This window comes from Carassius carassius, chromosome 1 (assembly GCF_963082965.1).
Source record: "Carassius carassius chromosome 1, fCarCar2.1, whole genome shotgun sequence".
Classification (NCBI taxonomy): Eukaryota; Metazoa; Chordata; class Actinopteri; order Cypriniformes; family Cyprinidae; genus Carassius; species Carassius carassius.
In genome coordinates, this window is record NC_081755.1 from 11,129,449 (window position 1) to 11,142,549 (window position 13,101).

The 13,101-nt window shown below is 42.7% G+C and overlaps 1 protein-coding gene across 2 annotated transcripts in view; it reads right to left on the reverse strand.

The window, feature by feature from the left end:
• Positions 1 to 13,101, reverse strand: part of LOC132148025 (zinc finger protein 271-like) — a 193,280-nt gene that overhangs the window by 104,754 nt on the left and 75,425 nt on the right. Inside the window, exon 2 of one of the 2 annotated variants that reach the window (XM_059557150.1) lies at positions 5,642 to 5,729. In XM_059557150.1, the coding sequence (XP_059413133.1) occupies positions 5,642 to 5,648 (7 nt within the window). In that variant the 5' untranslated portion in view covers positions 5,649 to 5,729. Of the gene's footprint in view, positions 1 to 5,641; positions 5,790 to 13,101 lie in introns of both variants that reach the window. The other variant, XM_059557141.1, reaches the window with a different exon arrangement.

Consider the following 13,101-nt stretch of genomic DNA (forward strand, 5'->3'; position numbering starts at 1 on the left):
TTTTTTTTTTTTCTTCCGTGACAGTTGGCTCGGTTGTGGGTCTAGTTGTCTTTTAAAAGTGGTGTCGTCATACACAAGTGAGGAGGTTGGTGTGTATGGGCCTCGGGGCAGCCATCAAGTGGTATCTGCACAGAGTAAGAAAGAAAACAAACAACGACAGAGCAGCATTTGTTGTAAAAAAAAAAAAAAAAAAAAAAACTGTAAACACTAGGGTTGGATCCTCTGGTCGATTTGAGTCTGCTATTGTTGTTCCTTTCTTTCCCTATTTCTTAATTACTGCAACACCTAAAGAACAGTGAGGTAAGGATGGACTAGTACGTGGGGGAATGCCTAAAAGGGAATCTTCACCGCAGGATTGGCCCCCGAAGCCTGTTGCATTCGGTTCTTTCCTGGGCTCCTCACTGGTCCATGTGTCCTATCCTATCCCTGTAGGTGAAGGAACAACTTTACAGTGTGAAACATGAGTCAATGTTTTCCTTCCCTGACAAAACACTGCAGCTGCTGTAATCAACATCAGCTTGTTTCTGAATGACTTTATCATGACCCACTGACCTGGGATGATTGTGTGTCCCCCTTCTGGTGGAGTCTGCCAACACGACTCAACTCTCTCTCTGGCACTCTGTACTGCCTTTGTGAGGTTTTCACAGTAAGTGATCAGGGCATCTGAGGCTGTGTACATCAGCATTTCTAAGATCAATCACACCTGGCATCTGCATTGGGCGTTCTGTAATAATCTCATGAGGGCTCAGTCCTACTGATCTGTTAGGTGACGCTCTCATACTACACAATACCGCTGGCAGTGCCTCGACCCATGGTACTCCTTCCTGGTGCATTTTGCTTAGCCTGGTTTTTATAGTTCTGTTTGCTCGTTCAACTTGTCCTGATGCTTGTGGCCTATAGGGGCAGTGAAGATTGCACTTAATTTTCAACATTTTAGACACTTCCTTGACTACCTGTCCTGTGAAGTGTGTACCTTGATCTGAGTCAATGCAATCTGGTAATCCCCATCTGGGAATGAAATCAGTGACTAGACATTTAGCAGTATGTGCAGCTGTAGCACGCCCTGTTGGATAAGCTTCTAGCCATCTAGAGAACTTGTCTAATACTACCAAAACATCAGTTTTTCCCTTACAAGGAGGCAATGTTATGTAATCAACTTCCAGGTGACGAAATGGTCCTGGTGGAGCTGGAGTATGTGTTGCTGCTGTAGCTGCTGCTGGCACATCATTATTTTTTTGACATGTAACACATCTCTTGACTGTTTCGGTTGCTACATTTCTGAATTTTGGATTCCACCATTAATTTGAGAACCTGTGATTCATCGTTGCTGGACCACTGTTACCCAAATTGTGTATTTGTTGAGCCAAATATGGCAGCAGTGATTCGGGAGCGACATACTTCCCCTCTTTGGTCCAGCATCCAGATGAATCCACTGTGGCCCCTTTGTCTAACCATGTCCATGCTTCATATAGAGGAGCGTCTTTGTACAGATCAATAATTGATTTAGGAGGCAGAATTGTCTTCTGTGCTATACTATCTGAACACACTTGTACAGTTGCATAGGAACAAGCCTGTTTAGCAGCTACATCAGCAAGAGTATTACCTTTAGCTTCTGCAGTGTTAGTTGTGAGATGTGCTTTCAGTTTGATCACAGCTAATTTCTTTGGAAGTTTCATGGAAAACAATAAATCTTTTACTAATCCAGCATGCTTGATGGGGGATCCAGCAGAAGTTAGAAACTGTCTAGTTTGCCAAATGACACCAAAATCATGAACCACCCCAAAAGCATATCTGGAATCAGTTTAGATATTTGCAATCGATCCTGAAGATAGCGTGCATGCTCTAGTTAAGGCTACTAGTTCTGCAGCTTGAGCTGAAAAATGATCTGGAAGACAGCCTGAAGCTATAACTTCAGTGGTGGAAGTTACTGCATAACCTGCTCATCTGTTTCCCTCAATGACTTGAGCTGAACTATCAACAAACAACTCCAATTCTGCATTCTCTACGGGAGTTTCTTTTATGTCACTCATAGCTGCATATGTAAGCATAACACAATCGTGAGTTATTTCACCTTCATCCTCTAACAAAACTTCAGTCATTGCAGACATCATACATGAGGATGGGTTTGTTACTGGTGCACGTTGTAAAACAATGTTCGGGCTGTGAGGGTCGTTAACCAATTTCCCCAGCGAGAGGAGGTGACAGAAGTGACTTTTGCTTGATTCATTAGTGCGGACACTGCATGAGGACATCTTACATTTATAGTCTGTCCTAGCACCATTCCTGTTGAAGCCTGAAGGGCTAGATGAACTGCCTGCACTGCTCTAAGACATGGGCCCATGCCTTGAGCAACTATGTCAAGTTTAAATTAATAGTAATGAATTGGGCGTAAACTGCCCCCATGATCTTGCATTAAACATGCAGTCATAAAGCCTAAGTGTTCATGTACATAAAGCACAAAGGGTTTATTAGATTGTGCAATTCCTAATGCTGGTGCTTGACAGAGTGCTCTCTTTAAATCATTGAAAGCTTTGAGGTGAATTTCTTCCATACAAACAGTATCAGAATCTTTAACCTGGCCTTTCAACAAGTCATGGAGAGGCTGAGCAATTGAGGCATATTCTTCAATCCAAGGTCTACAGTAACCTGCTGTTCCTAAAAATGATCTGAGTGTTTTAATGGTCGTAGGTGGAGGTATGGCTTTGACTGAAGCGGCTCGATCCTGTGTAATAGATCTATTTCCTGCACCAATTGTTTGACCCAGAAATGTGACTTGGTTTTTAGCAATTTGAGCTTTGTGAAAGCTACATTTGTGTCCTCTTTTCTGCAAATAGTCCAACAATGCTGCCAATTCAGTTTGATGTACCTCGTGATCTGTAGAGGCTACAAAAATATCATCGACATATTGAATCATAGTGGACTGTTTTACTGGACATTCTGGGTCACACAAATCACGTCTGACAGCCTGATGGTATAAAGTTGGGGAATTCTGAAATCCCTGGGGCAAACGTGTCCACTGATATTGTTCATAGTCAACTGTAAAAGCGAACCATGTCTGGCTGTCAGAGAGCAAGGGTACAGAAAAGAATCCATTAGACATATCAATTACAGAAAAAACCTTACAATCTAATGGTAAGCCATTACAAATTGTAGATGGATCTGCCTCTAGGGGGGTGATTTTATCAATATGTTTATTGGCTACTCTGTAATCTATGGTGAGTCTCCATGTCCCATTAGATTTCTTGATGGGCCATATGGGTGAGTTACAGTTTGTTTTAACTAGCACTCCTTGCTTCAGCAATTTTTCCACAATAGGTTTTATCCCCTGTATAGCTTCCTTACTGATAGGATATTGTTTGGTAACAGGAGGTGGCGTTCCTGTCAATTTGACTGGTTCTACACCTGTCAAAAACCCACAATCATCTTTGTCTTTAGCCCAAATTGGATGATTCTGTAAGAAAGCATACTCGGGAGTTATTACATTATTGGTAGAAACTTGTGCTGATGAAATTTTTATGCTAGCAGATTCTGAGGACATGTCTAAAGTCAGATGTACTTGTCTGAGTAGATCCATGCCTAGAATTGCACCTGTATTTAATGGAGCACATAGCAATTTTGTAGTCAGAGTCTTTGGGCCTAATTGTACATCTATGGACGGGGTTTCATACAAAACAGAATCTTCACCTATTACACCTGTTAAACAAAGTTTAGTTTTCTTGTATGGGATGTTTAAACCTTCAGCCAATTTTATAGGAATTACGGTCATTTCTGCACATGTATCAAGCAAAAAGTCAATCTCTTTCTCTTGTATGCTACCTTTCACAAAAATGATTTTGTCATTGTGATGGATTACAGGGTAAAGGTAGCTACTCACAGCCCCAACAATTAGTTTTTTTCCTGTTCTTTTTGTGCTTTTAGAAGAACCTGAGCGAGTTGTCCTAAAGTTTCTGTGGTCATTGTAGGAATTACTTCAGGATTGTAGGCGGGCTGAGAAGGAGCAGAATTATGTATAATATTTCTTCTACTATCTTTCAACTTCTTTCTACACTCTTTCTCCCAGTGACCTGATCTTTCAAAGTAATTGCATTTGCCTTCTCTTTAAGGCCATCTATGGTCGTGTTTCCTTGTGCTAAATGTAGCTGCTGCTGCTACTCTCACTTTTGTCTTAACATCCACACCTCTTTCCCATGTAGCTAAACTGTCTAGATTACTTCTGAGAGTTTTGTTAGACCAAGTGAGATCTAGGAATGGCAAGGCTTTTCTGTACTCCGCTACAAGGCCATCTGACCAGATGCGTACTAATGGTCCCTTATCATCTAGCACACTTTCAGGATCATCAACAATCCCACTGTACGTTACTGCTGACTGACAAAATCTTTCAGTGTATTCACTCACAGTTTCTTCTTTCCTTTGCACGCATTTAGTGATTCTAGACCAGTCTATTTTGGGTCCCATAATATTTTTTTGAATTTTCAAAACACCTTCCCTCAAATCGCCTTTACTGACATGTTGTAATTCAGAAGTAACAGCAGACTCAAAGGTGTTGAATTCAGATTCAGTTCGAATTTGTGACATTAGCTGTGTGACTTCTGCTAACGACATGTCGTAGAGACGCCTTTTGCTGATTAATGCTCTTCTAAATTCAGAAAAATGTGTGCGTGCTGAGGGTAAGCTCTGGGATAGTCTCTCTATATCTTTAGGTCCTAGAACTTGGTAACAGTTTGTACCTGGACAACAGCGGGTTGGGAGCAACACTTTGAGTTCCCTCAGTTCCCTGAGATCTCCTCCTAGCGCCACATAACTTAACAGAATCTACAGGCACATCAGTTACTGACTGGATGGCTACATCTGTTTCAAAGAAAGTTTGTAAATCAGGATAAATGCTATCAGTCTGACTAACTTCTTCCACATCAGTTTTTGCTGCAGCTTTGTTGCGGTTAAATTTCCTAGTCAAAGAGGATACTCTAGCTCTGAGCTCTTTGTTCTGTTCCTCTAGTTCTGAGTTACGCTGAGACGGTTGCGTAGCTAGCGCTAAGGCAAATTCTCTGTGGCAGCAGATAATGCCTTTCAAATTGTTCTTGCGAATACATGCTCCTAGTACCTTTTTACACTCATCTACAGACCATGTTTTGTCTGGATGGATATCATATTTCTGAGTTAGTTCTTGTCTAACTTTCTTAGTGACTATTAGGTTCATTTGCACACCTAACAGTGATTTGAATTTGCTATCAGAAAGGAGTCGCGAGACCACCTTTTTCAGTTGTGGGGATCAATCTAGCATTCTTTCTAAACATCTTGTGAGTTTCCTTTTTTACCACACAATCAAAACACTAAAATTTCTCTGATCAACAGAGAGTACCAAAAATTAACAATTCTTCTCTACCGACACAGAGGATAACACAAACTTCTAGCACTTTACGTTAAACTTCCCTGCCAAGACACAGAGGGTAGCAAAATATTAGCATGTGATGCTAATCTTCCCTGCCTAAACAGAGGATTATTTTCATCTCTAAAATATAATTTTTAGAGGGTAACTTAGTTAACCAAACCCTACAGCTGTCTGTTAACTCTTCTCTGACGGCGCAGAGGATAACACATTTGTTCTGGTCTTAAAGGTTCTTTTGGATAGATGTACACTCACCAACCATTGGTTGTACAGAAAGATTCAGTCTGGAATGAAGTCAGATCTTTGTTGAGATTGCAGTTTCAATCTGGATTCAGGTGAGAAGCTCTATCTGGGTCACGGCGCCAAAAACTGTTGGGAACTCAGAAACGAAGACCAGGAGACTCTTGGGTAATCTTCAGCAGGATTCTTTATTGAGAATGGTCTACGTGGCGCTGCAGTCATCAAGAAGTCTAACTTGTCCCTAAGACATTGTAGTTTATGTACATTTTAAGGGGGCGGGATACACAGAGGTGGAGACAAACCTGAACAAAGCATGCAAATGCAATCAGGAAGGTGCCAGACACTGGCATCTTCCCAGCCTTGATCTCATCAGCATAACAGTGTCATTTAAATACAGAGGTGCCTGACTGTATCACTGATACCTTCACATTATCATAGAGACAAAAGGCACAGCTGTGCCTTAAGCTTAAAAAGCCAAATGGCAAGTAAGAGCACAAAGACAAAAGGACATTATCTCAGACACCTGATTTTCCTGATTTACCTCAAAATGTATATCAAAACGTTTTCAGTTCATATGCTATTACATTGGAACCTAGATTTAACATTTTATAAATTTGTAATCCCACAGTATAAATGACACAGAACATCTAAAGTGCATTCTAATTTCAAACTTACATCGCAGTCTGTTCATTATTAAAATAAAGTACAGTCAACCAAACATATAAAAGGTTACACTGGTCAGTTTAAATAGACCATATACCGGTCCACTCTGCTGTTATTCCAAGGACGTTTTTGCTCATGTGAAGAGGATGATCTTTATCGTCTAGTTTACATTAAATAAATAAAAAAGATTATAGTTTAACATTCAGATACATTGCGAATATGGAAACATTTGGATATGTGCAGAACGAGAAGTGAGCAATAACCTCCAAAGACATCTAGTCAAACCCGCGCTCGCTCGTCCTCGTATGGATCGGATCATTTTTCGGATCAGCAAAAAAAAAAAAAGGCCAAGACAAATAAACATACAAATAAATAACCTCTTTCCTTCATCATTATATCTGACAGGGAATCCAAAATGCGCGGGTCGTTCAAGCTCCTCCGTTCCTCTGCTCGCCATTACCACTGAGTGTGGACTGAACATGTGCAACTTTTTTTTTCATAAATCAATCTGGGGGTCACGTGTGTGCCGAACCGAAGATATTGATCAGTGATGATCCGTTGCACCACTACTATAGTGTGTCATTTGAAAACATTGCAGTTGCTTTTTAAAATACAACAACTAGCACCACGAAACCATTTAAAGAGGCGCATTCAGCGGTCTTCCTTGACGGGAAACAGTCAACAAAGTAAAATGATATCAAACGTATGGCGCGCTCTCTTCATTTTATCAAATGATCATAATCACATCTATTCATTTTATAGTCCTGCTACTAGCATTTTATTCAGACTAAAACCCCTTTAATTCGGATGAGAAAGCTTTTTTTCCAAGTGGCTTTTGCACATAATAATAATACCGCTGCAGACGCATTTTGCAGCATTAAGGTAGATAATTGATCATTAATTTAAACGACGATCGATCATGGAAATTATCGAATATTGACATCCCTAAATACAAATGAGTTGGATGGAAAACTGGTTATTGTCTGCATCAAACCATGCTTCCGAACAAATGTGATTCACCGTTCTGGGCAGCTCCAGGACAGCTGTCTCTCCGAGCACGCTGCTGTCTGTGAGCGGGGCGGAGTAACGTCACTTTCGTAACGTCATGCTGCAGTATTTGTTAGAGCTGTCAACTTCTCCACCCCATTTACAGAGTGAATTTCTCTGACTACCTTTATCTCCCAGGACTGTTGTTGAATCTTCCAAAACTTTTGGCTTGGGGTGCTTCACATGCTGCTGCAGCAGCTCTTTCCACCACATCAATAACACGGGGCTGCCCGCCGACGTGCCTGACTTTAAATCGGCGCTATTAAACACGGATATCGGCCGATGTCGATATATTAAACAATGACAAATATCGGCTCGATATATCGGTCGACCTCTAGCCCTGAATGGTTTAGCACCTCAGTATTTGAATGAGCTCCTGTTACATTATAATCCTCTACGTCTGCTACGTTCTCAAAACTCAGGCAATTTGATAATACCTAGAATATCAAAATCAACTGCGGGCGGCAGATCCTTTTCCTATTTGGCGCCTAAACTCTGGAAATAACCTACCTAACATTGTTCGGGAGGCATACACACTCTTGAAGTTTAAATCTAGATTAAAGACCCATCTCTTATCTCTTTCCAGATCAAAGGGTCACTGCAGTCACCCGGATCCAGTATGTATCCAGACCAGATGGTGGATCAGCACCTAGAAAGGACCTCTATTGCCCTGAAAGACAGCGGAGACCAGGACAACTAGAGCCCCAGATACAGATCCCCTGTAAAGACCTTGTCTCAGAGGAGCACCAGGACAAGACCAAAGGAAACAGATGATTCTTCTGCACAATCTGACTTTGCTGCAGCCTGGAATTGAACTACTGGTTTCGTCTGGTCAGAGGAGAACTGACCCCCAACTGAGCCTGGTTTCTCCCAAGTTTTTTTTCTCCATTCTGTCACCGATGGAGTTTCGGTTCCTTGCCGCTGTCGCCTCTGGCTTGCTTAGTTGGGGTCACTTCATCTACAGTGATATCGTTGACTTGATTGCAAATAAATGCACAGACACTATTTAACTGAACAGAGATGACATCACTGAATTCAATGATGAACTGCCTTTAACTATCATTTTGAATTATTGACACACTGTTTTCCTAATGAATGTTGTTCAGTTGCTTTGACGCAATGTATTTTGTTTAAAGCGCTATATAAATAAAAATGACTTGACTTGATATTCCAAGACGTGCTTGCAGCTAAGGTGCTGGAGCAAATTGCTAGTGTTTGCTCATGCAAATTTTAGCCCAACAGTACTTGCATAAAATGGATGTTTGGTCGACGTTGGATTTTTGGAAACCAAAAAACCTCCCAACAACAGACCAGGCTCCTCTTTTTGGCTGTAACGCCCGTTTCACACATACTCCGCAGCACAGACTTATTGTGCTTTCACACAGGACGTGTTTGCAGTCCGCTACTGATCTGCATTGGTTTAGTCCACAAACACAACATTTGTTCATTGTTTTGATTTCATATTGTGTAAAAAAAAATTATATATTTTTTTTCAGCATTGTAAGTCTTTTATGACAGAACAGTAACAATCTTTCATATAGACATTAGTTTAAACTCAATTTATATAAACAACGCATTATTCATGCATTTTACTTCTAGGTTTTTATAATAAGCTGCTCAAGCAAGCGATAAATTATAACAATAATTAGCTTACTTTTTTATATTTAAAATTAAAACACCACAGACAGAAACAGTCTCGTGCATTTTGCATTTAAATCTTTATCCCAAGCAATCCCACGGGTCTTAATGAACTTTGTTTTTCTGCTTCCATAAAAGTTAATATATATATTGTTTTCCTTGTTTATCTAAAAGTGCTCTTTTTCTTGTTTTAAACCTAGCCAAAAACCTATGTGACTGTGTTCCCATGTCAATCCATGTTCATTTTTCATGAATCCATGTTCATGTTCATTTTTAATTCAGCGCCTGCAGCACAGCAAAAATAGACTCAGTACGTTAACAATCGCTGCACTGCTGCACACGCACCGCTCCTTAATTAAACGCACTGACGGACATAGTATGTGCGTGTACCCTCACCATGCCTCGCAGTCGCTGCTTAGAAGTGCAACATTGTAAAGGGTCCGTATGAAACAGTGTCGCGAGGCCGCAGTGCAGCATAACATTCGTTCCGAACGCTGAGTAATTAAATACACCGGTATGGCGGTATATTCAAAATGAACATCGTAACAAAAATATACACCGGTTTTCGGTATGAACCGGTTTACCGCCCAGCACTAATGGAGCATATGGCCGCCCGCCAGGGAGAATCGGGGCGAGATCCCCACGTTCAGGCAATGCAGCTTTTGCCGAAGATGACCATAGACTACGATGCAGAAAATTACTTGCAAATGTTCGAGGCCATCGCGATCCGGGAAGGCTGTTCGCGGGAGGATTGAGCACGTGTCCTGGCACCACTCTTGACAGAAGCTCAACATGCATTTTTTTTCCAGTGTCACCGGCTTTGAGCGATACCTATGATGAGCTGCGGAAAGAGATCCTGGCTCGGGTGGGGCTTTCGCCCATATGAGCGGCTCAGTTGTTCCATATATAAGATAAGGCCCGGCTGCCAGCCTGTGCCCAAGCAGCCGAACTCAACCTCCTAGCACATCATTGGCTTCTCACCGGGGCTCCCATCGCTGCCCAGGTGGCGGAGCGAGTAATAATAGATCACCTGCTACGAGCCCTTCCTCGTCCACTTCGGCTTGCAGCAGGCATGCAGAACCCACACACCGTCGGCGATCTTGACGAGTTTACTTTGATGTGTTTAAACAGGTGTTGGGAGGGGGGGCGTTTGCAAAGGAACAACACAGGGACGATTTTCTTACACCCCTAGTGCATGTGGACCATATTTATATGAATACAGACCAGTGCAGGCATTTTGAGACTCCGTGTTTTGGCCATTTTAGATGTTAAGTGTTCCACTCGGACCTCGCGCAGACAACATCCAGTCAGAAGCAGATTGAGTTCCGGTTGGGGGCTTTTAATTCTGTCTTTTTAATATCAAGCATGTCCCGCTCGTCTCACATTAATTTATTAATACTAACAGTCTCACCCGCTGAAAGCTGCGTGGAAAAAGCTAAAATAACCAGCAAAATGTTTCATACTGGCTCTTGGCACAAAGTACATGGTTTTCAGAGCTCACTTTTTTTTCTTTTTTTTTTTTACATACTTTACACTTTTTTCTGCTGTTCAAACAACAATGTTTTTGCTATTAATACAAACTAACAAACTACATAGCAGCTTGAGTTTATCAGCTCTATTTTACCATAGATAAGTCATTGGTTTGCTGTTGTGACTCTTGCGAACAGCACTGAATGCGTACTGAAAATGCACAGTGGCGTTAGGGGTGTGCGATATAACGATTTTTGATCATGGACGATAAAAATGTCTCCACTATCTGCTTTTGAAGAAATATCGTATGGTGCTACAGCCCACATTTTATCAGCTGCTGTTCTGGTCCCTCCATCATATCCTGTACAACGCCACATGCATTTACAGCAGTGTTAACTCAGTGCTAGGGTTACTCTCTCGTTTTCTGCGTGTGCTTTTAAATGTTTCATTCGCGTGCTGGTCTGACCTGAGCTTTTTCTGAGCGCCACATACACCCGAAGCGTGTGCACTAAAGCCTGTCAAACAGCGCCTGATTATTGAACCAAGTTATCTTTTGCGCTAATACAATAAAAACACACAAGGTTTACATGTAGACCCAGTTGGTCATGTCTAAAATGAAAATAAACAGTTGAGAGAAAAACGTATACGTGTCTGTATATTAGATGGTTGCAGGTCTTAAAGGGACAGTAGGCCTATTAAACATGCGACTGTCATTATAGCGACAGATCACCCCAAAATTTCATTTGTCAATATTTACTCACTGTCACATTGTCCCAAACCTGTATTAATTTCTTTCTTGTGCTGAACACAAAATAAGATATTTTGAAGAATCGGGTTACCCAAACAGTTGCTGGTCGACACTGAATTTCATAGTAGCAAAAAAAACTACGGAAGTCATTGTGGACCAGCAACTAATAAGTTCCCTTTCATAGGTCACTTTGATGCTGCGGTGACGTCACCGTAAGGGAACACCCCTCAGTGTGACGAATGTCTGAAGCCCTATACCATCCCGCCAATCCTATTGGCCGAACAGCGCTTGGCATCTCCCTACGCATGCGTACGCATCGTATACCTGAGTGCCATGCGATATTTCCCTCAGATTTCATTACTTCAGGAAAGCGAATCATCTGTGCCCCAAGGAAACCATCTCGCGTTCTCAGCGTTTTTTTCTTCGAGCAGTGTTCAACTCCTCTTCTTGGACACGATGAGTCAACGAAAAGTAAGAGTCATATAATGGGTTTATCACGAGGCACTCATGAGAGGTTCATTAGCAGCCTCTCTACATGTTCTCTCCGTGATAGCCTGCGGCTACAGAAAAAAAAAAAAAAAAAAAAGATTCTGCGCTCTGGAATGTATTTTCTATAGGTCGCCTTGCATCTAACCACCACCGTTACGCTTCTGCGGTTGCGGAGGTGCCGCACGAGGTGGTGGTTTGGGGCGATGTGTGCGGCTTTGACTATGAATACAGTGATGCACTGGAGTTTTTCCACTTTGCTCGCTCTCCCCCACTCGAGCTTGTTAATCAGCATATTTGCTTTTACAAACTGTTTGTCCACCACGGCTTCGGACTCAGAGTAGGCTCTGGCCGGCACATACGGTTCTCTCCCTCCGAGTGGACAGGAGAAACGCGCCTCCCCTTCCTCAGTGAGCTGCTGAATGTGGTTACCTGCGTGGTGGATAAACTATTCCCCCCGTGAGCCACTACCCTTCTTCACGGACCTCCACCAAGAGGTTTCGAGGTCCTGGAAGCAGCCTTAATCAGCGCACGTCACGAACGCCGTGGGTTTCGCCACCATTGCTGACATGGCGGACTGCTGTTATACAGCGATGCCGCTGTGGACGAACTCTCTAGCCGAACGGATCGCGCTGAACTCGTCCTCGGCCTAAAGTCTCGTCGAAGTAGTGTCGAGTCGCGTCTAAATTCGTTAAATTTACTTCATTTTATGGCGGTTCTTAACAAAAAAGATATTACAACCGGAGGCTGTGCAAAAAGCTGCTGGGGCAGCAGATTTGGCGCTAAGTGCTACCAAACATACTGCCCGAGCAGTGAACCGTTCTATGACGGGGATGTTAACGGTCGAGCGCCACCTTGGCTAATCTCGCCAACATTACAAAAACCTGAGTTGGCCGGCAAAAGCCTCTCGTCCTCAATCCCCACTCTCTAACATTGACTGTCTCGCAGCAAAGGCACCTCGAGCGTCATTGGATTGAGCTATCACTTGAGCGCCCCCTCAGACACTCTGCACAATCCAGCCTTCAGAGTTTGAGGGACGGCACAAGAGGCTGACAAAGACGACCAGTTTATGAACGGCTCACAGCTGCCACGTTCTCGCTAGCGGCGTGGCCCGATGTTTACCTTGTTGGATTAAATCCTGCAGTGGATACGCTTCAGGATTATACACAACGAAACGCAGCGACTGTGACGCATGCGCTTCCCTTCCTGTTAGTCAGGGACTGTGCCCTCCACTAGAGAGTGCTGTTGGACTGCTAATGCACATCCAACCCTCTCACTGCAGGCCCCACGCTCTAACATTGACTGTCTCGCAGCAAAGGCACCTCGAGCATCATTGGATTGAGCTATCACTTGAGCGCCCCCTCAGACATTCTGCACAATCCAGCCTTCAGAGTTTGAGGGACGGCACAACAGGCTGACTAAA